This window comes from Physeter macrocephalus, chromosome 12 (assembly GCF_002837175.3).
Source record: "Physeter macrocephalus isolate SW-GA chromosome 12, ASM283717v5, whole genome shotgun sequence".
Taxonomy (NCBI): domain Eukaryota; kingdom Metazoa; phylum Chordata; class Mammalia; order Artiodactyla; family Physeteridae; genus Physeter; species Physeter macrocephalus.
Window position 1 is genome coordinate 86,865,638 of NC_041225.1, and position 25,906 is coordinate 86,891,543.

The 25,906-nt window shown below is 37.9% G+C and overlaps 1 protein-coding gene across 8 annotated transcripts in view; it reads right to left on the minus strand.

Annotated features, from left to right (window-relative positions):
* The window catches only part of EXOC6B (exocyst complex component 6B), a 735,227-nt gene that overhangs the window by 192,792 nt on the left and 516,529 nt on the right, over nucleotides 1-25,906 (minus strand). For 6 of the 8 annotated variants that reach the window (XM_055089243.1, XM_024133527.3, XM_055089241.1 and 3 more), the window contains one exon: nucleotides 24,322-24,463. In XM_055089243.1, the coding sequence (XP_054945218.1) occupies nucleotides 24,322-24,463 (142 nt within the window). Of the gene's footprint in view, nucleotides 1-8,757; nucleotides 8,840-16,444; nucleotides 16,492-24,321; nucleotides 24,464-25,906 lie in introns of those variants that run through there. The other 2 variants (XM_028496529.2, XM_028496530.2) reach the window with 2 other exon arrangements.

The following is a 25,906-nucleotide window of genomic DNA, read 5'->3' on the forward strand; positions in this document are numbered from 1 at the left end:
CTGATATGACTAATTACTAGTGTATTAGCCACAGCACAGTAATTTTCACTGGTTTTTAGAAATCAATAAATGCATGAAATAGATCTCCCATAATTTTGTGATTCAGTTATTTCCTTTAAAACATGACTGTTCTTCTAGAGTCAATTTTTTCCATATATGAAAAATGTCAATAGCATAAGAAAGTGTGAATTTTTTTTTTTTTTTTTTTTGGGGTATGCGGGCCTCCCTCTGTTGTGGACTCTCCCGTCGCGGAGCACAGGCTGCTCCGGACGCGCAGGCTCAGCTGCCATGGCTCGCGGGCCCAGGCGCTCCGCGGCATGTGGGATCCTCCCAGACCGGGGCGCGAACCCGGTTCCCCTGCATCGGCAGGCGGACGCGCAACCACTGCGCCACCAGGGAAGCCCTGAATATTTTTTTAAATTAAAGTTTGTATTTAGTCTGACGTCAACTATGTAAAATACAATATGAATAGAAAACACGATAGTAAGCATTTATTTCATAATGTTAACTGAGGCTGTTAAAGAGAGGAAGATTACAAGGGATTTTATTATTCTTTACATTTTATAAACTTTAAAAATGAGTAGAGACCACTTTTATAATCAGAGAAAAGGAAACAGAAGAACACACACACACACACACACACACACACACACCCCTCAAAATTATTTAGTGCTATTTTCTCTAAGAAGAGATTTAGAATTATAGACAACTGGGATTGATTTGCACACCCATGTCCTCAGAGACTGCTTGATAGAGAGAAGGAAAACTACACATGGGAGGGGGACAAGGAGCCCCAAGTCTGCTGACACATACACAAACTGATTATATGTACACACAGAAGCTTTTCTTTAGAATCATGAATAAAAACTTTCCTTCTTTTGACTTCATAAAAAGGAGTACATGTCTGTACTAGTGGCCAAGTGGAACCAATGGATATTTGGGGCACAGTGAAAAAGTCTCTTTCTGGACTTGTCTCTGGATTCCAAGGTCTGTGGTATGTTTTCAGTCTCTAAGTGGCTTAAGCCAGTGCCAAAGTTTCCAAAGGCTGGAGTTTGGCAGAGTGGCCCTCCACTTAACACAAAACCAAATCCTACCTCTGACTACCTTATGTTATGTGGGGACTGAATCAAGGTTCCAATGAGGCTGGCAAGAAAGCTTCCTCTTGGAAAACTTGTTCAGGTTAGTGGAGTCCCTGACCAGCACCCAGCCATCCTTCAGAGAGCTTGGCTCTCCCCAGCAGCTCTTCCTTGTCCTTGTCAAATCACAGTACGGACAAGAGTTGAAGCTGGGATCAGGGCCTGCCTCCAAGATCCAATTTGCAAATGTGAAAAATCTTTTAATGAGATAAATTTTCATTTTAAAAAAATTAAAAGGAGGTGTACAAAGTTATCGGAAAGAAGGCATATTGTTAAGTGAAGGTATAAAGAGGGAAAGAAAATAAGAGGTATAAAGGTATAAAGAGGGAAAGAAAAAACACCTCACTTAACAAATATCCAACATTCCTTCACATTCTCATACACACTTAAATCGATGAGGTGTGGCAATTGTTTTTAAAGCAATATTAATTTCTAAAAAGTATCCTATAGTTTTACATTTCTAATAATCCTCATATTATAATGAAATAAAATTGCCAAAGTACAAAAAGGAGGGATTCTACTAATTTCAAAATGCTTTCTACACTGCTTGAAGGCTGGTCTTAAAATTAACTGCCGCTTAGATGGGGGGAGGAAAAAAATGTTTAAATCAACTTAAAAATTATCTGGTACATTCATATTTGGCTGATGAAAACAAAATATAAATTTTATAAAGAGCAGAGAACCCTAATTAGAATAAAACGGGAGAGTTAGAGTTAGAAGGGGCTTTGAGGAATCAAAATGACTGCCTTACGGCCAGAGAAAAGTACTCTGGTTTTTCAGAGTTCAAGGCCTTGAGAGAGAAGAGGGAAGTGAATGAAACTCAGAAAGGTTAAAAGGTTATAGGGAGGGGGGAAGGGTAAGCTGGGACGAAGTGAGAGAGTGGCATGGACATATATACACGACCAAACGTAAAATAGATAGCTAGTGGGAAGCAGCCGCATAGCACAGGGAGATCAGCTCGGTGCTTTGCGACCACCTAGAGGGGTGGGATAGGGAGGGTGGGAGGGAGATGCAAGTGGGAGGGGATATGGGGATATATGTATATGTATGGCTGATTCACTTTGTTATACAGCAGCAACTAACACACCACTGTAAAGCAATTATACTCCAATAAAGATGTTAAAAAAATAAATTAATTAAAAGAATAAAAGGTTATAGGTGAAGTTGGCTGGTGAGGACCTGGAAAAGCTTGACTTATGCATTTGTCTCACCCTTTTTTTTTTTTTTTTCTGCCCCTACTTGCATGTAGGGGTTCCCAGGATACAGGACTTTTAAGTTTTAACACTGGTGTGGTAAAAAAACGTTGCCTGCTATTTCAGTAAACAAGAATGTTGCCTGCCATTCTGGTAAACTATGAATGTTACCCACCATCAAGCCACCAACCATTGCATCCACCCTAGACAGTGTGCCCTGAAGAGATTTCAGGATGAAGAAAAACAGGATACTGGCCCTAGATAGTTAAGATACGTATCAAAGGAATAATTTCTATGAGTCCAGACTCTTGCATCTTTCCATACATAGACAAGCACTAAAATCATTAATTTGAGATGTCTGCTTTTTGTGATTAGCTATAATCTATTGATGTTTGACTCCATGTTTGTTTGTTTGTTTCCAGCAAAAACTCCTATATACCCTGACTCCTCCCTTTACCTCTTAGGAACAGTTCTATCTGAGAGGTGTCTCCCAGGCTTTAGTTTTCAGTAAGGTCACCAAATAAAACATAACTCTCAAAAACATAAATGACTGCCTGAGTCTGTAATCTGTATATCTAGACAGGACATCTGAGAATTTATCAAAAGCAAGCTGTGGGAAACAGAATATAAAATTAATTCTTCTGAATCTTTGCAAATTGTCCATAGAACAAGAATAATTTTCAAAGGAGATGAGCAAGGTAAAATTTATTTCAGAAAATCAAAACTAGTACAATATCTGGGAAATAGGTAAAATAGCAATTCTTAGAGAAAAAGCTAATTTGCTCAAATAAGAGAAAGTTGAAAAGGTAGCGGGCAAAATTTTAACCAGAGGTTCCTGGTTAGTATCATATACGAACCCGGTTCCCCTGCATCGGCAGGCGGACGCGCAACCACTGCGCCACCAGGGAAGCCCTAAAATAGCAATTCTTAGAGAAAAAGCTAATTTGCTCAAATAAGAGAAAGTTGAAAAGGTAGCGGGCAAAATTTTAACCAGAGGTTCCTGGTTAGTATCATATACTACTGCTCCCAGTGAAGTTCCAGGTCAGACAGTGGACAAGATAGCATCACCAGCCTTCACTGAATGGATTAAGGGCTTGGTTTTTGGCCAAAATGTCAGGTAAGAAAGAAAAGTCAGTACTCTGGAGCCCAAAGTGTGTTGGGTACTTGTTTATATCTTAAGATCATGTCAGGTCACATGTGGTTTTTGTGGGATTAAAAAAATAAGAGCTGCTGTTGCTGTATTAATATAATGGTTTCCTGGTATCTGGGTCCCTGGAGCAACAGATAAGGAGTATGCTAGACTACAAAGTGTGGCTCTGGGGAAGCTAAAACCTTCTTGCATCACTTCACAGTGCCTCCACTAAGCTAATTACAGAGAAGAGTTGATGGACTCCACAGGGACTCCACTGGAGGCCCTGCTGGTCAGAGAAAGGTCAGCCAGAACATAAGGAAGTAAGTACTAAGGAGAGAGCTATCAAGGAGACAGAAAAAGGGAGGGAGGACTGGTGGGAGGGAAAAGTTCCTTGGAGATTCAGCTTACTATACTTGTATAAGTGTACTTGTATGAAAACGTGATCATAAAAAATAGTTACCTTTAATTATCTAGGGTATAATTCTGTGATGTACATTTTTCTTTGTTTTTACATATTTTAAATAAGTAACTCACTAGATCTCCTACCTCAAGAAGGGCAGAGAAGAGTACAGTGTAACTAACCTATTCTGAGTTTCCGTGTGAGAAATATGATTAAAACCGATAATAACAAAGTCTGATAGCAAATGCCAAACCAGTACTCTAAACAGATTTATAAATTGTTTTCAAAGTTTAATTCTCCTAACCCCTTTTGCTCTAAAAGACAACTGAAAACTAGGACAGATAAACATAGCTTTTTAATTAGTAAGGGATTAATCCCCTATAAGCTAGGAAATGGCCACAAGCACGAAGAACTTTCATGATGATGCTGAGTAAATAAGCCAATCAGTCTCCATCTGGCTGTTCTTTATATTATACCACTGAGAGGAAATGAGGGTTCAGGTACTGGCAGTGACTGGTGTCAATGACAATATACATTCCCCTGGAGAGAGTAGCCGTCTTATGTGGAATAAACCTAGAAAATTGGAGAAGCTGATTTCTATGCCTTGCCTAACGTATCTAACATATAAGAAAAATCTGTAAACAGTTTAATGAAATTAATTGGTTGAATCTAGCAAAGCAAATTAGAAAACAATTTTATTCGAGATTTAAAAGGAGATGACATAAATTCCTACCATGTCATGGAGTCCAGGAGGCCACTGGGTACTGTTCTTTGTTTAAGGAAATAATATTTTAAATGGTGGATAAGAATACTTTAGCTGTGTTCACCAAATTAAACAGAGTATCTTTTGCATTGCAGAGGAAGACGGTTAAGGAAAGCCAAGACCATAGCAAGTGGCAGAACAATGTCATGTCACATGGCATTTGGACTTTCCCTTAATATTCCACAAATAATCACCAAAAACACAGCACAAGATGTCCTAGGACTTGCGTTGACAACCTAGAATCCTAAAGCTGAAAGGAGCATTTGTAATTACTGAGGACTTTTACAGAAGAAAAAATTAAGAAGCAAAAAAGGTAAGTCAGTGAACCAGATAGAACCTAATCCCTCTAAATCTGTCTTTCTATTATTTCAGTATGCATCCCTGATCTAGAATGTCTAAAAGCAAATATTCACTCTACATGTTCCATATATATATATACACACACACACACACACACAAATATATACACATATATATGTATATATGTGTGTATCTATATCTTTTTCATTCAGTTAGAGAATAAAATCATAAAAATATATAGATCTGTGTAAAGCCACAATGTTCCTCTGAAGTTCCCAAATGCTTTGCAATTTCGCAAAATAAGGGCCAATTTCATAAGAGATCTTTTAAAACTATAGTGAAAGGAAGCCTCTCCCAATTAGCAATCAGCAGTGCTTCTGTGCATCTCTAAGAAAACTGAGGATCTGCAATGAAAGGCGTGGGTTTCCTGAGAGATGAGAAAGACTTGTGTTCTGAAGTAGTAACTTTGTATCCTTGATATTTTTACTCTGCTTTCAAGGACTTAATCTTATCCATGTGTTGGTTCAGCACTGATTATTCTGCTGTATGAACACAGACTCAGAGCTAAGCTATCTGAAATTTTACATTGGGAAGGATTCTGTAGGGCATTTAACATAACGGTGAAAATCAATTCTCTAGAAAAGCACTGTCCAAAGAGAAGTGTGAGCTGCATGTGTAATTTTAGAATTTTTAGTAGACAGGTTAAGAAGACAAAAATTAATTTTTAAATTAAGAATAGTATACCTTGTTTTACCCAACATGCCTAAAATATATTAATTTCAACATAAAATTAGTATTTTAAACATTTTTCATGAGGTTTTTTCAAAATCCAGGATGTATTTTACACTTAGAGCACAACTCATTTCTGAGCTGCATGTCAAATGCTCTAAGAGCCACTTGTGGCTGGTAACTATAGTACTGGACAGCACAGCTTTAGATGATGTTGATTGTAAAGAATGAGAACTAAAATGAAATGTGCAAAGAATGATTGCAGACTTTGAAATGACAAGGAAAGAGCACCCCCCAAATTCATAACAATATGAATTCCATTTTTACATTGGCTATGAAATTAGGATTGAAGCAAATGTTCCTGATAATACACAATGTCTTCTATTCAGCCCATATTTTAAAAATAGGTCAACCTCTGAGAGAGCTATATACTTTGTATGCTCTTCACTGTGCCTGTCAATAAATGTTTATATTACCTCTCTATTAATTCTTATGCTAGTATTCCTACCTTTCTTCTCTTCATCCCATTTTCTTTTCTTATATCTAATTTATTATTTTTTTCAACTTATCCTACTGAAACTGGTCTCAAATCATTTTTGGAATGATTCGGGCATAATTTTAAAAAAATAATAATAGTTGAGCAGCATATGTTTCTGGACAAAGCTCTTGGGCTCTCAATTTCCCCAGCAAGTGATACCAGTAGCAATCCTGATCTATAACTGCAAAATGTTTTGTAAGCATACAATACAAAACGAATGCTGACTCATTAAAAGGAAAAGTATCAAGACACTGTCAGCGCCCTTGAACAGGGTGGAGGTATGTCATACAAAGCTATGAAAAATACTGAAAGAGAAATGATTAAGGTAGGTTCCACATAGGATGTTTCCCAAGCTAAAAGAGCTAGATTTTTTTTTTTAAGTCAATTATGATTCTTTCTAAACTGAAAGCAGATAGTTAATGCTTCCTTGGTATACATTTCATGGATAGTCTCACAATTTGCCAGGAAAACTGAGTCTCATAGTCTAAGCAGATGGATGTCCACCGAAAATGGATATATCATTAGCTAAGGTAACTGTGGGATGCCAATCCTTTCTAGAATTTACTTATGTGACCTTGTGCCAATCACATAAGTTTTTAGTGCCAGATGTCTCCTCTGTAAAATGAAATTAATAATATTTCACTTGCTTAAAGCTATGCGACTGAATCAAATATACTCTTGAGGTCTATTATATAACAAGGAATATATCTGGTCTTTGGTCCCAGCTCCTGACATAGAGTTTCAAATACCCTTGAAAGGTCCTGAGCAATAGGAAAGCTCCTGAGCAATTCACAATGAGCTCCTTTTGACCATACCTAAGTTTATGCTGAAATGACTCCTGTGGGCTTTTAGGTAGTTTTAAGGGAGGGGCTGGACAAGCCAGAAAGACCAAGCCTGTGACTAGAGGTTTGACACTTTCAGCCCCACCCCCAATCTCCAGGGAGGGGAGGGGAAGGTGATTGATTTCAATCATGTGGCCGATTATTTATTCAATCATGCCTATGCAATGAAACCCCCATATAAAAACTCGGGACACTGAAGCTCAGTGGATCAGGAATTCCTGATGGGTGAACATGCTGATGTGCTGGAAGGTTGACATGCCTGGAATCCTTAAGGACAGGTCATGGAAACTCTGTTCTGCCCCCCTCCTCCCCAGGATCCTGTCCTATGCATCTCTTCCATTTGGCTGTTGCTGAGTTACAGCCTTTATAATAAAAGTGTAATCATAAGTACAGCATTTTTGGTGAGTTATGTGAGTTTTTCTAGTGAATTACTGAACTGAAAGGGGATGTGATGAGCCCCAAATCTGTAGTCAGCTAGGAAGAAGTGTGAGTGGCTTGAGGTCACCTGTGACTTGTGGCTGATGCCTGAAGAGGGGCAGTCTTGTGGGACTGACCCCTTACCCTGTGGAGTCTGCACTAACTCCAGGTAGTTAGTGTTAGAACTGGATTAAATTGTAGAACACACAGTTGGTGTTGGAAAACTGTTGTTGGAACACAAGGTCCAATCCAGATCAAGCACATTACAACTTGATATTGAGTCCATTTTAATATCTAGGTTATAGCCAGATGTGTCCCAGCATAATTAATGTGAAATTTACTGGAATTGGATACAATAAAATAATAATATGCTTTTTTTTTTTGCATACATGGTTACCTCTTCAATGAATCAAAAAATTTAAAGATATTACACTAAAGCAAGTCTTCATTATGAGAGATCATTTTTGATATGGCAAAATAAAAAGTTCTGCATATCTTGCCCAGAGAATGATATTTTCTATATTCTCTAGCTTTGTTTCATATAATTATTCTAGTATTAGTTGGGAATTCCACCCCCTCAATGGAATTATAATGTAAAGTATTAAAACAATGATCCACATCCATGTTAAATGTTTGTGAAAGATCAATATGAACATAAATACTGGTCTGCCATTATGGTTACACAGACTAATGAATTTATTTTCAGAGGTCAAGATCTAAACTTAGGATCTATCTTACTAGAGAATATAAACTTTGCCACTAAGAGCTCAGTTTGGGGTGTGTTTTCCTTTTTCTTTTTTTCCCCTAAAACAAACAAAAACAAAAGAAGGAGAAAAAGAGAATCTCTGTCAGTGAAACCTGAGACCTTAAGCTGGTAGTTACAAGATCAGGGAATTGACTGCAGACACGACAGGAACGCTAGAGGAAGCATTAGGCATTTTTAACTCCTAGGCACTGGTAAGAGAGGGGGAGATTAGTGTTTTAAGAGAATTTAGGTTAGTTGGAGGAAAAAGGAAATGAAAATAGTTGTTTCTTAAGGTACCTAAGCAACTTCTTTCCATGATAAACTGGTGCTTTTAAAGGAATATCTTAACTACTAGGAAGTATAGGAGATAAATGAGCATCTCAAGTATTAAAAGCACTCCTGTCTTTAAAATGTTTAAAAGCCCTCAAAAATGCTTTTCTACAGAAGAGTACAGAACCTCATCCTTTTCCCTGGTTAATTGCCTGGGCAGGAGCTGATGCTACACCTTGTTTCCATCCATTGACAGGCAGACAGCTGACAAAGAGATTCCTGTGAGTCAGAGGGGAAGGGCAGGCCTTAAGCCATGGGACTGCTGGGATGTGGTGAAAAACTGAGGAGTCTTGAATTTCTTCAGAAAGGCACATCTTTCAGGAGGAAAGGGCAGAGAAAGACAAAAAGAAGAGAAAGATTACCAGGCAAATTTTACTGATACCCACAAAGAAAATAAAGTGTTATTTTTCTCCTATTCTTGGTTACATTATATAAAATATTTGGTGTTATTTACAATTAAACAGTCCCAATTATTAGGCTTAAGAGATGCAATTAAATAAACAACCTTTTCTTTCCTCTCTTTCCATGTCAATTTCTGAGTCTTTTACAAGCACTGATTCAGCTTCTTTATCTTCCATTCATTCCTCAACTCTCAGCAATCTGGTCTATCACCCTACTTCCATTAAAAATACTCTCTCTAAAACCTGCTTTGGATCCACTAACAATGATTATATCTCCACATTTCCTTCTGGCTACCCCACTTCATTTCACCCTATTCTCTAGTCATAATGAACTAGTTTTAGTTCCCTAATATGCCATGTTCTTTATTTCCTCCCAGAATTATACAAATACTTGCCTTTGTCAGAACACCCTTCTCAACCTACCTCATCCTACTTGAATGGCTAATCCCTAGCCATGTAGTCCAATGGGATACCCTAGTCCAAACCACTCACATATAACAAATGGGTAAAAAGATTTTGAACGAGATTAAGTGTGTTGTCCAAATTCACAGCTACTTAGTGATCAAATAAAGACAAAGATATAGGCCTCAATTCACCCATACAAGTGTACATTATCCCACCAGAGACCCTACCATATACCACCTTCTCCTCCCAGGAAAGGAGTAGAAAATAGAAGTAAAATATAGATCATTCATCATTATAGAACATTATAGGTAAGACTTTAAAAATTCTATAAATTGACTCACTAGTTTCTGAAAACTTCAGCTTTTCTAAATGGAAGTGTTGGCAATGATATTTTCCTCACATTTTCTAAATTCCAATCTTAGAAACATGAAATTGGGAATGCTACGGGGATTTTGTGGTCTCTCTCTCTCCTTCTCTCTCTCTCTCTCTCTCTCTCTCTCTCTCTCTCTCTCTGTCTCGTAGACACACACACACACACACACACACACAAGGGAGGAAGAGGGAAAGGATAAATTTCTAAAATTTGTAATACAAAAAGTAGACTAGATAGATGATTTAATTAAAACAACAGAACTCAAATCAGAATCTGTTAACTGCTGAAATACTAGAGCAGGTAATAATGGAAAGGACTGAAATTTATTTCTTTTAAAATGTCTCATAAAAATTAGGACTTTAGTCAGTTTTTTGAGATGTATAAGGTACTGTTCCACCTAAAGGCAGCAGATGGCTAGAATGTTACAGGAATTTCTTGTAGGCCTGAGTAGAAGTCTGTCAACTTTCAACTATTATAATAATTTTTAAATAGACATGGTATTTAATATGATTTCCTGGTTTACACCCTATAAAATGGCCCAGTTAAAATAAATAGTTTACTGGCCTCAGCCCCAAAGTCATGAAGTTAGGGCCAAAGAAAATATAAAATGTATAAAATGTCTCAGTGTAAACACTTGGAGACAAGAGCAGTGAATGCATCAGATATTCCTGGGAGAGTCTGGCTTACTACAAACATTAGGATTTTAGCCTATGTGAGTAAAAGGGAGGTGCAAATGGCTTGATGGAATGAGGTAGCGGTGCTAAAGAAATAATTTTCAGCTGAGGTGATGTTTGTAGCTAGCTGATATAGCAGAAAGAGATGGCCATACGTTGCTCTGGTGCTAATGGTGAGGTAAGGTCTCTGGTTTGCAATGATTAAGGCAAGCTATTGTTTCAATGGGCTCATTTCTCCATGAAAATGCTTCTGGCTGTTTTCAAGCAAATCATGAGGATTAATGAAAATTTTTAAATAATTGTTTTATAAAGTTTCTAATAAAGGAATAGTAAAAAGGCTTTGGAGATTATGAAATTGTAATAACATACTCCTTTAACTTCAGGAAAAGTCTTTTTACCGAGTCTGGAACCAGGGTTAAGTAATAGGAAAACAGCAATAACCACAATATGTTTTTAAACTTTTTCTTCTTTGAAATGTCATTTCTTAATCTTTCTAGTCCCTGAAACTTCCAAAGTGTGTAAGGTCTCAAAGAAAAATCTAAACAGTTTCTAAGAGGAATCAGTCACTGTCCTTATTTAGAGCCGGGATAAGTACCGCATCTACCAAACAGCCAAGCAGAATTTAGGGTATTGGGAGGTTTGCCACAGATAAAGAAGCTTAACTAGGTATTATGATTCTTCACGTAGCAGGTCCTTTGTACTTCCTCATCACTTAAATGCCTCGCAAACAATCCAAGGTAACATTTGCTACCAGAAAAAGTACTTTGTCTCTGTTGGCCAATCCCTGGAAGCCAATAGCAGGGTTTGACAGTGATATATAACAAGGTTAGAGCAGCATGATCCATCTCCATTCGCTTGACAAGGATGGCACCTTAGGCCATGGTGAGGAAGAGCAGGTTGCCCGCCTTCACTGCTCAGGTTGGCAGCACCTACTATCAAATGACTGGGTGTCTGGCAGTGGGTTCAGAGAGACAATGACTGCCTTATCTCCTGGAATTCAAGGAACTTCAGCTCATAAACCAAAATAACTGCTGAGTGGGTACTACTCACTGATCCATGTCTGAGAAAAGTCCTTCCAGAGGGTACAGTGTCCGTCATCCACAGTCAAAGAGAAGTGACATGGCCATTTAAATGGCAGGGAAGCCCTCTGTTTGGGTTTTTCACGGCTAAGAAAGGCACATCATAATAACATAGCATAATAGCATAGCACCTAGCATAGCACCTAGCGTGACAACAGCAAACAAAGCAGGGCTTTGTACTGCCTAGTTTTGACAGAAGGAAGATATCTGAGGTTTGTGCTCTTCCCACACCATTTTAGATCTGAGAATCCAAGCTCAATCCTGCTTTTAAAAAGAACTGGTAAGGGCCTGGGAAGTGGGAGAGAGACAAAGCCATACAATCCATAAGTTTCTGGGGAAGATTTTGCATAGATTGACTGAGAGCTGTGTGCCTGAGAAAGTACCAGACTATGGCCTCTATATCCATCCTACAAATTCCCACTGCACTTGAGTTGTAAATCTGGTTTCTTGTATAGACTATCTACAGTGTTCCAGGTCTTGCAGAGAAAACAAGGAATGAAGAGAATGAATGAAATGTTCATAACTATAACTATATATAATATATATACATATATAATTGCCAACTTAATGATTCTCCCTTGCAAATTTACAAGTTTCACTGCAAATATTGAATCAAAATGAGAATTAGAAACAAGAATACAGAACATAACTGAGAAAAGGGGAAAACAAATGATAAAATAAATAAAGAAGGATGTGCTCTAACAAAGACTGGCTACCCAAATCCCTATATCTATTTCCAGTAGAGAATGAAAGGATTTTTGTAAAGAAGAAACAAAAAATATTTTCTCTGATTCCATTAAACAGTCAGTCAACCAAAAGACAAAATTCATTAGCCATAGAGCTTGTCTCATAGAACAAGTTATCGTCTCCATCACATTAAAGCAATAATTAATTATCCTTAGATTTTCACATGTGCAGAACACTGCAAATTATAGGAAGCAAGTTTATTTTTCTGCATACAAACTCAAAGTCTATCATCAATCTTTTTACTTTAATGTTCCTCAGATGGAAGAAGGCAGAACGGGAAAGCTTGTTTTAAAATTATAATTCAGAAAGATGAGGCTGAGGATAGAAGCTGAGGGATCTGAAATCAATGATACCGAAACACACAAAATGTCCTTCAGTAGTCTACAACAGGAAATTTGCATCTTCAGGCATTACACATCATCAAATGAAGGAGGCATCTGTTATTTTGATATAACCTAGGGAGATGAGGTTTAAAATTTTACTGGGCTCAAACTTTTATGATATCTTTTTTTTTTTTTTTACCGGTAAGCGGGCCCCTCACTGTTGTGGTCTCTCCCGTTGCGGAGCACAGGCTCCAGACGCGCAGGCTCAGCGGCTAATGAAGCAGTTGCTACTACAATTTAACATTTCTAAGATTGAAGTAAATCTCACAGAAAGCCAACTTGTCTTCTTTAAATCTATCTGTCACATCAGTACTATATTAGTACTCATGTCCTAATAACTAAGTTTCCAAAAGAAATGTATTCATACTCTTTAGACTCTTCTGAAATTCAGGACTGCTTAAGTAACACGTTTCATCATGGCAACTCTGATCTTATCCACAACCACACTGACATTTCTACAGGATACTATAGTGCTTTAGGTCTTCACTAGACAGCTTGCTTTCTTCCTAAACTAATATTATCCAAAAGTAAATACCATAAAGCAGACTCTGAGAACAATTATATAGAAAGTTTCTTTGAGAAAAAAAATCACTGACCCTATTCCAATGGTCATTAAATTTATGAGCCCCTGATGGCAATCACTCAAAGCCTGCTTTCTGCTTCCATATACTCTAAGTCCCTGATGAACATGTTATCATACATAACTATAATTAAAACTATAATAAACATTCAATATTTACTAGTGGTTACAAATATATGTGTATTAGGATCTGTAAAGCATTTCATACGCATTATCTCATTTAATTCTTAAAACAACTTTCCATACACATGAAAATATCCACACAATCTTCCCTCCCATGATAAACTGTAATGTCTTAGAACTAAATGGAAACTCAGAAATCATCTAGCCAAGTGTTCCCACATTATAAATGAGAAGCCCAAAGCCCAAACAGGTTTAATGAATTCTCAAGATCACACAGCAAGTTGGTGACAAAACTGAGGTTATAATACAACTTTCCTTCCAGCTTAGTACTCTTTCTGATGATGATGATAATGACACTTGACAATGAGGATGGCAGCTAGGAGTTACTGAGCATCTGTTATGTGTCACTCACTTAATCATCTCAACAAGTCTGTGAGATAGTATAATTGTAACTTCATTTTATAAATAAAGATACTGAGGTTAAGAAGAGGGATAAAGTATGCCCAAACTACTAAATATAATATATAATAACAAAAATCAGAGATGATAGAAACAAATTGGTTTCAAAGGTCTATCTGTTTTTTTTACCTCTGATTTTAATTATTATATATTATACAGATGATATATTGAGAATTGACTGTTGGTGGCAAGAATGGCTTGATAATCCATAGAAGTTGGTGGTAGGATATGTGTACTCAAGTTGCCAATTGTACATCCTCCTAAGAGAGTATTCCTTAAGATTCCAACTACATCCCTGGTTGTCTTGCTATTCATATCACATGACTTCCATCCCAAGCCACTTCCTACTTCTACTCCCTTCCATCTTCAGAGCTGACCAAAAAGATCCAGAAACTTAGGTAGTTGCTAATTGAGTCATTTTTATTCATTCAACAAATATTTATTAAGCAAGTACCATATGTCAGGCACTGTGCCTAGAGGCTAAGGACACAGGAGTGTGCAGACATAATCCACTGTTTACCTTTTTCTTGGATCCTATGAAATCCATATATTCAAAATAAGCCCTCCTCTTTTCTTGAACTGTTTTGAATAAATTTTTGTTCCTTGCAAATAAACATAATTTAATTAAGACAGATTATTAGGGATTGAGCTGGCAAAACAAAGACTTTAGAGAAAATGTAGAATATTTGGAACTCGTTAACAGGTGATGGCAGGGAAAAGGGCATTAAGACATCCTTTCATTTCCCAGGATGAGAAGTCAACAGTCTGTGGAATGTGGCAGCCAAGCTCATAATTAAGGTATTATCTTAAGTCACCTGGGAACAAGTTCCCATTGAGGGTGAAGCTTTGGAGGACTAGGTTGTCCTGCCATTGCTCAATTTAAAGAAACTGAAGAATATGGAAAGCTTTCATGTGAAAGCTTTTAATAACACTGGGCAACTTACAATGAAAATGGGGCACTCTGGTCCTTGCTAGAATGCATAACTCAAAAATCCAAGAGGGCTTCCCTGGTGGCGCAGTGGTTGAGAGTCCGCCTGCCGATGCAGGCGACACGGGTTCGCGCCCCGGTCCGGGAAGATCCCACATGCCGCGGAGTGGCTGGGCCCGTGAGCCATGGCCGCTGAGCCTGCGCGTCCGGAGCCTGTGCTCCGCAACGGGAGAGGCCACAACAGTGAGAGACCCGCGTACCGCAAAAAAAAAAAAAAAAAAAAAAAAATCCAAGAAAACAGAACCGTCGTGAGGCACTGCTATAATAATCCCCTTCTGTCTGCAGCTGGATAGCTGGGTGAGCTGAAAATGAAGAGCACAAACTGATCTATGAACTGATACACCAGCTGTCTTCATACTTTTACCGTATTTCCTTGATAAATGCAAGGGTGCTAAGTGAAACTGTGAAACCTTGATCCCTCAGCCTTCTCCAGAATGCTTTCTATTGTATCTCCCTTGCCAGAGAAGGGTAGCACTCTGCTCTGCTCTATCCCTTATTGAATCTTGTCCTGTGACTAGGTCCTAAACACAACATGGGCTCAAGGGTGATATGCAAAATAAGAGTAGGGGAGAAAAGAATTATACTCAGAAGGGAATGTAAGAGTTTTCTAAGGAATTGCAGGAAAACAAACAAACAAACAAACCTGTGTGGATACACATTTTGTACTAGTTATTCAAGGATGACTAAACATAATTTTGAATGACAAATTAATTACTATTGGGCATCTCATTGGAGAGGCTTGATTTAATGTACAAGCTGGTAGTCACTTTAACAGTTTGTTTGGTAGGCTGATGCAGTTTGGGTTTAGTACTGGCTTAGTTATTAAGGACCAAAACTCCTTTTGCAAAATGTAAACTTCAAAGGCTGCAAGAGAAGAATGATAGTAAGACCTGTCACATTTGTTTCCCTTATGCTTCTGACCAGGGTCCTGAGGACTCACTTCTCTTCTGTCTCCCTCACAACAGGAAGAGATTGGTAAAGGAACGCCTGAAGGCGCAAGACAGGCTCTTGTGGAGAGTGACCAATGGTGGATAATTAACTATATGGATGTGGAGAGTCAAGGATAACTGGGCTCAAGTAATGGAGAAAATAAATATAAGTGAACACAGTTACCCCACTGGCAGGTGTTTGGGCCTCGTACTTAAGGTTCAGAGAGATAGCTTTACAAAGATTCCTTAGTTCAGAAGCCCCAGTGCAAAATCATAAGCAAGCCTATTAAGGTTTGCCTGATTAAGATTTGCTAAAACATCTCACACCTGAGTCAGAGGAGAGCCTGCTATACCACACAAGGGAACTTGCAGCCATTTTTTTAGTAAATATATACTAAGAGATGGAAAATTCAAACTTCTCAGTCCTGGACTATTAGATCCTGACTTTTTTTTAAAGCCTTGAGCTAAAACTACTTCTCTAGGGATGCAGAAAGCAACCTGATCTTTCAGTTAGAGTGGGGTCTGTGGAGTTAAGTGACAAATGGTGTTCTGCTAATATTTTATATCATAGTAGGCTCAGTGAGATCATGAATCTACTCTAAAGTTGTTTCATTAAATCCTGAATTTAGGCAGATTCTCCACATTGGTTTCCTGACCTGTAAAGTAAGGGCTATTATGGTAAGAAGGGTGAAATGGAAGGCTTTGGAGTCCTTGTTCCCAAGCTCAGATTAACTTGACCATCAAAGAACTGAGAATTTGGCAAGATGCATTCTATTACCTTTCTGTACAGGGACTCGGTCTATTCTGTGCAAAAGGCGATGGGCCCTGCGAAAAGATGGATTACACTAAATTTTAAAAGATGCAATTGCTGCTGCATTTCCTCACAACCAAACGTCCCCTGGATTTGGATTAACTATATTATATTTTTAATACGCCAATCTTTTGAATAATATAGGAACCTGAGCAGACAACTAAAAACTGAAATATTTAACATTACAAACCATATAACAATGGACGTGGGAAAGAAAACACGACAAAAACACATGAAAGCATATGCATAAAGAAATGATAACTGTAATAAATAAAATTTCCATGGCTGTTTACAAATGATTTTATGCATAGTATCTTATTTGACTTCATAACAATACTGTGAAAAAACTATAGCAGGGATTAATATTTCTAGTTTACTGATGGACTCAGGGAGGGTAGATGAGTTGATTTATTCACTCCAAGGGCTTGAATTTTGATGCATAAATATGCTGAAGCTTCCAAATCATCTCCATCATGGATTACTGCAACAGCCTTATAACTGATCTCTAAGGCCCCTGATAAATTGCAGAGTTCCTTCCAAAAGCACAAATCTAATCAAGTCACTCTCCTATTTAACATCAATGGTTTCCCATTTTTTCTCAAGCTTCCAGCATGGTACTTTGCATGTAGTACCATGCAAAGTAGGCGTAGGGGCTCCACATATATTTGTTGAATAAATGAACAGATTATTGAATTAGTACTGTTAACAAGTAGGTGAGCTGGAATATGACTCTAGAGCTCCTTATTTTTAGAATATACAAAGAAAAAGGTTTGGAAATTCCAAATCCAGACACAGACTGAACATCCTAGTACATGAATGCTACAGTAGCCCAGGTTTGATCAAGGAGGTAAGTATTAGGTCATCAAGACCTGCTAGTATTTAAAATCCAGTTTCTGTGTCGGGATCCAGTGTTCCAATATCCAAAACCAAATATAAGATATACGAACATATGGAGATATAAGATGAAATTCATATAGAGCAGAAATACCCAGAGGTCACTGTCAATTTTTAAAGGGAAAGGAATATTTTCTTCACATCTCCTAAATCCTAATAATCTTCACCATAAAGGTACTTGGTTTGATTAGCCTGTCAGTAAGAATCAACAACACTCCTATTAGATAGTGGTATCCAAAGCAGTAGTTACATCTCTAGTAAACATCTGAGCTAACTAATTGATTTCTTGCAAAAGCATAGGCTGAGAATTAGAAAATCATCAGTTCTGGATGATAACTTTCAGAACAACTACAGAAGTTCGACAGATAACTACAAAAAGCAAAACTTACATTGAATAAAAGGGCATCTCCAAACCTAACTGATTCACAAACTACAGACAAAGGTCTGCGTGGTCTGCAAAAGACCTTCTGAGAGTTGCTGGATATTTATTACTGCTGTCGTTGCTGCTGCTGATAATGATAACAAGAGAAGCTACTCCTTATTGCCTATTTAATGTTTTGCCAGCCATGAAATAAACCCTTTTATGCATTATCTCATTTAATTCTGACCCCATTCCTGTAATATTAGGTTCTATTATTATTCCTATTTCATAAATGGGGCTGTGAGAGGTTAAATAATTTATATATGGTCACACTAAAAAGAAGTGGTGACTTGAACATCTGATTGAGCTGACTCTCAAATCTGTGTTCTTAATGACTACACTATACTAGCTGAATATCTCAGGCTTGCATGCATATAATTCCTGTATGTATTTGGGATCTAACAAAGTGGCAGCCCAGGCCTCAGAGTCAAACACTCAAGATACATTCACATTCCATCTTGTCCAAAGTTTTATTTCTTTCAGGACCTATACACAGTTCTTCCAATGACTCACAGACAATAGCAAAAATACCTCACGTACACACCACTGGGTAGAAAGATGTAAGTGTTAATTATCTTGTCATTTGGGGCTGCTTTTATACGCCTCTGTATAGTTATGTGAATCTTATGTATCATTTCTTTAAGATTTTTTATAGACCACTGAGCATGTAAAGAAGAAAATGAGGGGGATGGTATAGCAAAAGACATAGAATTCTTTCTTTTAAATTAAAATAAATGTCCATGGAAAGTTTTTTGACAGACAAATTAATGCCAATCAGAAATGAAACATTAAATTCTAAATCAATGAACCTCAGTGGCTCTAAATATATGGGGAAAAAATTTCAGTGGTAATATGGTTATTAGAGGCACTGCCATGCCTCACAAATGTTAGAGTCAAGCTGATCCTAAGTCTGAAAGGCTATTACAAATATTGAATGGCTTTTCAGGCAAGACACTGGCTCTCTGGAACCCCTCTGCCATAGTTAACAAACTATTTTCATAGTTTCCACCTTCTCATTAAATGATCTCTCTACCTCTTAGTCAACTGAAAGCTGGCTCTCTGCTAAGGATACCAATTCGCCTATAGTTCTCTAAAATAGAAGCTGTTCATTTTTCTACAAAAAATGTACTTCAGAATCAGGCTGTAAGATGGGCATTTTCCTTATTCATCGGTGCTTCTCTCAGACCATTACTCCTCTTCCTCAAGGCTCATATATTTTAGCTTATTACCCTCCATCCCTCTTTACCTTTTAGCTCTAACAAAAATGCAGTCATTTTGATTGAGTTATTCCCAATCATTCATCAGGCTTTGCTATTCAACCACTGGTATTGGTTGGTCACCTACCCCAAAGCCTTTTTCTCCCTTTTATTTATATCAGAATGAGGTTCTACTATTCCTCAAGACTCAGAAAATGATGACTTCGTATTCAACATTAAGAATCAATCTTGACTGGTTTAGCCAATCATTATGTTTTCATTCTCCTGGGAAGTAACTGGTTAAGACAGAGCCATGTAAAACAATTCTGGCTAACTAGATGCAAGGAATCCAGTGGATGGCTTCTAGAAACAATTCTGTGGCTGCTGGATGTTATCATGTCTGGATGTAATCCCTGGAATTGTACTTATTTCTTTTTTTTTTTTTTTTTAAATCTCAGATACCAGTTCTTTTTTTAAAAAATTTTAATTAATTAATTAATTTATTTATTTATTTATGGCTGTGTTGGGTCCTTGCTGCTGCGCGCAGGCTCTCTCAAGTTGAGGCAAGCGGGGGCTACTCTTCATTGTGGTGCACGGGCCTCTCACTGCGGTGGCCTCTCTTGCTGCGGAGCACAGGCTCCAGGCGCGTGGGCTTCAGCAGTTGTGGCACACGGGCCCAGCAGCTGTGGCTCGCCGGCTCTAGAGCGCAGGCTCAGCAGCCACGGCGCACGGGCCCAGCTGCTCCAAGGCATGTGGGATCTTCCCAGACCAGGGCTCGAACCCGTGTCCCCTGCAATGGCAGGCGGACTCCCAACCACTGCGCCACCAGGGAAGCGCTGGAATTGTACTTATTTCTGAATGCTGAGATCATAATTTTTTTGTACTTTTTTCCCCCAAAATTTCCACAAAGAGCAGGTATTACTCCTACAAAAAAAAAAAGAAAAACCTTGGGCTTCCCTCGTGGCACAGTGGTTAAGAATCCGCCAGCCAATGCAGGGGACACGGGTTCGAGCCCTGGTCCAGGAAGATCCCACATACTGCAGAGCAACTAAGCCCGTGCACCACAACTACTGAGCCTGCGCTCTAGAGCACATGAGCCACAACTACGGAAGCCCATGCGCCTAAAGCCCGTGCTCTACAACAAGACAAGCCACCTCAATAAGAAGCCCGCGCACCGCAACAAAGAGTAGCCCCCGCTCACCGCAACTAGAGAAAGCCCGCGCGCAGCAACGAAGACCCAATGCAGTCAAAAATATATAAATAAAATAAATTTATTAAAAAAAAAAAAAGGAAAACCTTGAAAAGATATTCACTTAATTCCATGATGGAGTAATAAGAAGAAGACATCTTCCCACTGGAAAAAAAAGAAAAGCCTGGAAAACTGGAAAAAGCATCTGAAAGAATGGTTTTAGATATTAGACAACAATCAATGCAGGGCTGTGATCCCTGAAAGAAAGAAAACAAACCAGGTGAGCATATCTAGCAGCAGTTTCTGGGGTGTGATACATAGCGGACAACGGGAAGGAACACAAACAAAGCATGGCAGTCTGAGTTGAAAAGTCAGAGATTATAGTCCAGAATGCCAAGGCAGCTAGTATTTGCAGGGCCAATGATTAGATGGAGGGAGCTGCAAAAGGAAAACTGCAAAAGACTCCTACTGAATATCTGGTTGAGTACTAATCTGTGCATGTATGAGAAGAAACTACACAAGGCTGGGGAAAGAATCACCAGAGAGGAATAGGCAAAATAATTTGTGGAACTCTTATAGAGCTGGGCATACTTTGGGTTTCCATCAGCCAGAGTTGAAAGATCTTCAGATACCTGGGGCACAGCCTAGAATCCTTCAAAACGGCATTGCTTTAGATTTGGGATTTAAATATGACCTAGACGACAGGCTGCTCTAGATCCAATATAAAAGAAAAAGCAAACCTTGAAAGGATCCAACCAAGTAAAGTAAATCCAGGTCAGAACAAAACCTAGCACTATTTAAAGGAATGCAACAAAATACAGTACCAACAGCATAAAATTTTAATTGTTACGTATCAGAGCTCCTCCATGTGGTCTCTCCAAGTGAGCTGGTTTAGGCTTCCTCACAGCATGGAGGCTTCAGGGTAGTGGGACTTTTTATACAGCAGCTAACTAAGGAGATGGAGGCTGCACTGTCTTTTATGATCCAGCCACAGAAGTCACAAAGGCCACTTCTGCCACATTCTATTGGTTACAATCAAGTCACAGCTTGCCCAGATGCAAGAGAAGGGAAATTAGAGGTTGATTCTTTTTTTTTCAATTAAATAATTTTGAATATGCATACAATACTGTGCATTTCCCTCTAATAGATGTCAATTCTTAATAAGGTAGTGTCAAGATTCTAGGAAAAGAGATATTGTGGTAGACATCTTTGAACAATGTAATCTGCACTGTAGAGCTGGGTTGACATCTAGTATAATTTCCTTTCAACTTGAAAAACTACCTTTTATTCTTTTTTTTTTTTTTTTTTTTTGTGGTATGCGGGGCTTCCTCTGTTGTGGCCTCTCCCAGGCCCCGGACGCGCAGGCTCAGCGGCCATGGCTCACGGGCCCAGCCGCTCCGCGGCATGTGGGATCTTCCCATACCGGGGCGCGAACCTGGTTCCCCTGCATCGGCAGGCGGACGCGCAACCACTGCGCCACCAGGAAAGCCCGAAAAACTACTTTTTAAATGTGTTGTGGTATAGATCTTCTGGTGACAAATTTTCTCAACTTCTGTTTATTTGAAAATGTCTATATTTTACCTTTATGTTTGAAGGATATTTTTCACAAGATAAAGAGTTTTCAGGTTAAGGTTAACAGGCTTTTTTTTTTCTTTCTTTCAAGATTTTAAAGATGTTCCTCTACTGCCTTCTGGTTTGTACCGTTTCTGATAAGAAATTAGCAGTAATTCTTATCATTGCTCTTTATTATGTAATGTGTCTTTTCTTCTGCTATTAAGATTTTCTCTTTTATTGCTGTCATTTTTAGCAATCTGACCATAATGTGCCTGGGTGTGGCTATATGTTTATCTTGCTAAAGATTTGTTGAGCTTTTTGAATCAGTGAGTTAATACTTTTTTTTGTCAAACCTGGAAAAAATTTCCTCTAGTCATGCATTATATCCACTTTTTCCTTTAAGTTATTGAATATATTTATATTCAGTCTTTTAAAGGCCCTGTCCACTATTTTCAACATTTGTATAATCAGTGGGTTTATTTCTATTGTTTATTTTTTCTTCTGTTATGGGTTATATTTTCCTACTTCTTTGTATGTCGAATTTTAGTTTTTTGATGTGAAATTGTAGATGCTATATGGTTGAGAATCTGAAAACTTTTTCATGTTCCTCTTCCTTCAAAGATTGTTGAGTGTTTTGGCAGGCAGTTATTTTACTGGCAGATTACCTTTATCTTGTCAAGTCTTCTTATTAGACTTTATTAGGGTGGCTCAAGATTAGCTCTTACTCTAGAGCTTGAATAGCATTCTTAATGCCTAACCTTCTGGGGTATTACTGAATGCACAATATGTTAAGGTGGTCTCTCCACTCTGGTTGGTCAGAATTCCAGTGTTTCCTAGCACTCTGTGACCACTGGCATTCCTATTCAGCTCATAGATCCTCAGTGGCTATTCTCCGCTAAGCCTCCCAGAGTTTCACACCACACATGGCAACTTGGTTTTTGATCAAAGACTCAAGGGCTCTCCAATGCAGATTTCTGGAGCAACTTCTTTAAACAACTCCTCGCTCTCAGGTACCTTTCTCCACAAAACTAAGCTGCCTCAACAGCCCTATAAGCCAATTTCTGGGGGGGGTTTTCTGTGCAAAACACTGCTTTTTATTCGGGCTCTACTTTCCTGTGCTGTGTTTGGATAGTGCCCCCAGACAGAAAACAAGAGTAAATGTCAAGCTTACCTTGTACATTTCCCCTCTGAAGGATCACAGCCTTGTACTCTCTGCTGTCTAATGCATGAAAAAAGTTGTTTCATACAGTTTATCCAGTTTTATAGCTGTTTACGGCAGAAGGGTGACCTTGATACCTGTTACTCTGTGATGGCTGAAACTGGAAGTCTTAATTAATTAATTAATTAATTAAAAATAGCATAACCAATTAAGCCTTAATTTCCAGCCATCAAAAGTGAACCAAGTGGGAGAATTCCCTGGCAGTCCAGTGGTTAGGACTGTGTTTCCACTGCAGGGGGCCCAGGTTCAATCCCTGGTCAGAGAACTAAGATCCTGCAAGCTGTGTGGTGTGGCCAGAAAAACAAACAAAAAAAAAGGTCAACCAAGGGAAACCAATAAACAGTAAAAAAATTAAAAGGTGGGACAGAAGTATTAGCAGACTCATGTAATTTTCCACTATTTTAATTTTCCTAGAATCAGAAAAAAGTTTCCAGGAGTCATATCATTTTTGTTCATTTTCACTTCTCACTGATGGCACAGTGAACACCACAACACTCTTCATTTGTTCCTTCTTCCTTGCTAACCAGAACCTGATTTTGTGTTTAATTCCAAGTAGACAATTCATGATAAATCAACTACGTCAATAATGATGCTCTTCTTTCTCTTTGCCAGATACTCCATCTCCCAGTCTCCCTTAGAGCTGAAGGCAACCACACAACTATATTTTGACCAATGAGACACACAGGGAAGTTTGTTAGGGGTTTACTGAAAAGATTTTAATTTTTTAAATGAAAAAATAGGTGATGCTGGCACCTCCCTCCTGCATTGAATGTGAGTCCCTTCTGACTATAATATGTATGAGGAGGAAAATTCTAAGTATGACAGAAGAGAGGGAACAAAAGAACCTGGGTCCTTGATGACATCACTGAGCAACTAAATTAATACAGCAACTCACTGCCTCTGAGAAAAATAAAACTATTTAGTTTAACCACTCTGTCTAAGGTTTTCTGTTTCTACCTGTCATAGAAAGCATTTCTGACTGATAAATGCAAACTCCATTTGTGCTTTAGACTAAGAAGAGTTTGCAGATAAGATGAAAAAATAGTTTTCAAATACAACATAAAAAGGAAATGGTTGAGAACTGCATTCTTTTGAAGTCTTTGAACTAATCAGGTTTTTTTTGGTGTGTATTAAATGCATGTCTGCCTTGTATCCCCCTCTAGACTGCAAACTTCCATGTCAGGGATCTTCTTTGTTCTACATATGGGCCTAGGCACTCTTGGGTGTTCAAATTAGCTTGGTGACAGACTCTTATTTCTAGTACTCTTTGACTCCATTAGGACCAAAACCCCACAGACCTAAAACTTTTTTTTCCACAGAAGTGAATATGCAGGTAAAACAAATAAGCAAAGAGATGGTTTACTGTCTTACGTTCACATTCTCTGACATCCAAGTTGAACTGCTGTAATGCTCCCAAGGTGAGCTGCCTTACTTCAGCTTCCAGCAAAAGTTGCATCAAGGACGTAGCTAAATGCTTGCAAGCTGACATACATGCTGTCTGGGCCACCTTTCCCTGAAATACAAGAATGTAAATCATAAGGCTGATGGATTAAAATGAAATTCCCACGAAAATTAAAATCATTTATTTTTCAATTAGCAATTTCTTTGAAGGTTTTCTCCATCATGATAACCCATGCATTCAAATAACTTTGAAATTAATAGCACTTCATGGCAAACATCTTAAATATTTAGCTCCATTACCATCAGTCATGTCAGTATAACACTCAGCTAAAATTCATAAAGCCCAGCTATTTATTTACGAAGTGCTTTCTTCTTAAATCAACAATAGATTTAACAATATTCAAAATCTTAATTAAACTGAGAAGGAATGTTTCCACAGAGAGCAAATTTCAAAGAGTCCCTTCTAAAAATACCATAATTCTTAAAAAGCGAATGTAAACAATTCCTAACTTATCTTGAAACCAAAGTGTTTACTACTTTATGATTTAACACATATAAAATGAAAAGATGGTTTAAAACAAAATGGCTTTCTGAAAAAAATTATTAAAAGGATAAATTTTCTTTTCTTAAGAAATAAACACTGAGGTTTATGAACACACACTCTAAGCTAATTTTTTAAATACTGATCTTAAAATTAGTATTTTACCATCTTCTTTAAAAGATTCACTTTACACTGGTGAATTATATCTTAGTTCCAGGTCTAAGTTATACATCATGAAAGATATATCCATTTCTTCCCCAGATATATATCCATTTTATTTTTGTTATCATCTAGTCTGAAAAACAGGATAAGTTTGAAAAAGTCTGAGTCCTCATATTAGTCAGTGGATCCTTCTTTTCTGAAATCATGAAATACTTCAGTCATTCAGAAAGATATGTAGAAATATATGATGAACACTTATGTATATATTAAACATTACAAATATAGTTAAAGCTCTTATATGACCTCCTTAAATCATTTTATTCCTTCTCCCCAGAGGTGACCATTTCTTGTGTTGAGTATACCATTTGTATTATAAAAATACTATATGACAAGTATATAATAAGAAACAATATTTTTATTATTTTACATATTTGAAACTTTCTGTATTACAAAGGATGTCCTTCTACAACTTGCTTTTTTGGTTCAATGTTATGAATGTGAATGTTTATAAATGAAATACATGTGGTTGTAGTTTATTCCTTTAATTATTCCACAGTATTCCATTTTAGGAGTATACCAGAATTTATTTGTCCATTCTGCTGTTGTTGGAGATTTAGGTTGTTTCTTTTTTTTTTCTTTTGCTATTATAAACAGAGTAGGTCATAGAGTAATGTCGGTCTTCATGAAAATGCCAGATTCTGACTATAGTTTTTTATATATATATATATATATTTTTTGTTGTTGTTGTTGTTGTTGTTTGTTTGTTTTTTGCGGTACGCGGGCCTCTCACTGTTGTGGCCTCTCCCGTTGCGGAGCACAGGCTCCGGACGCGCAGGCTCAGCGGCCATGGCT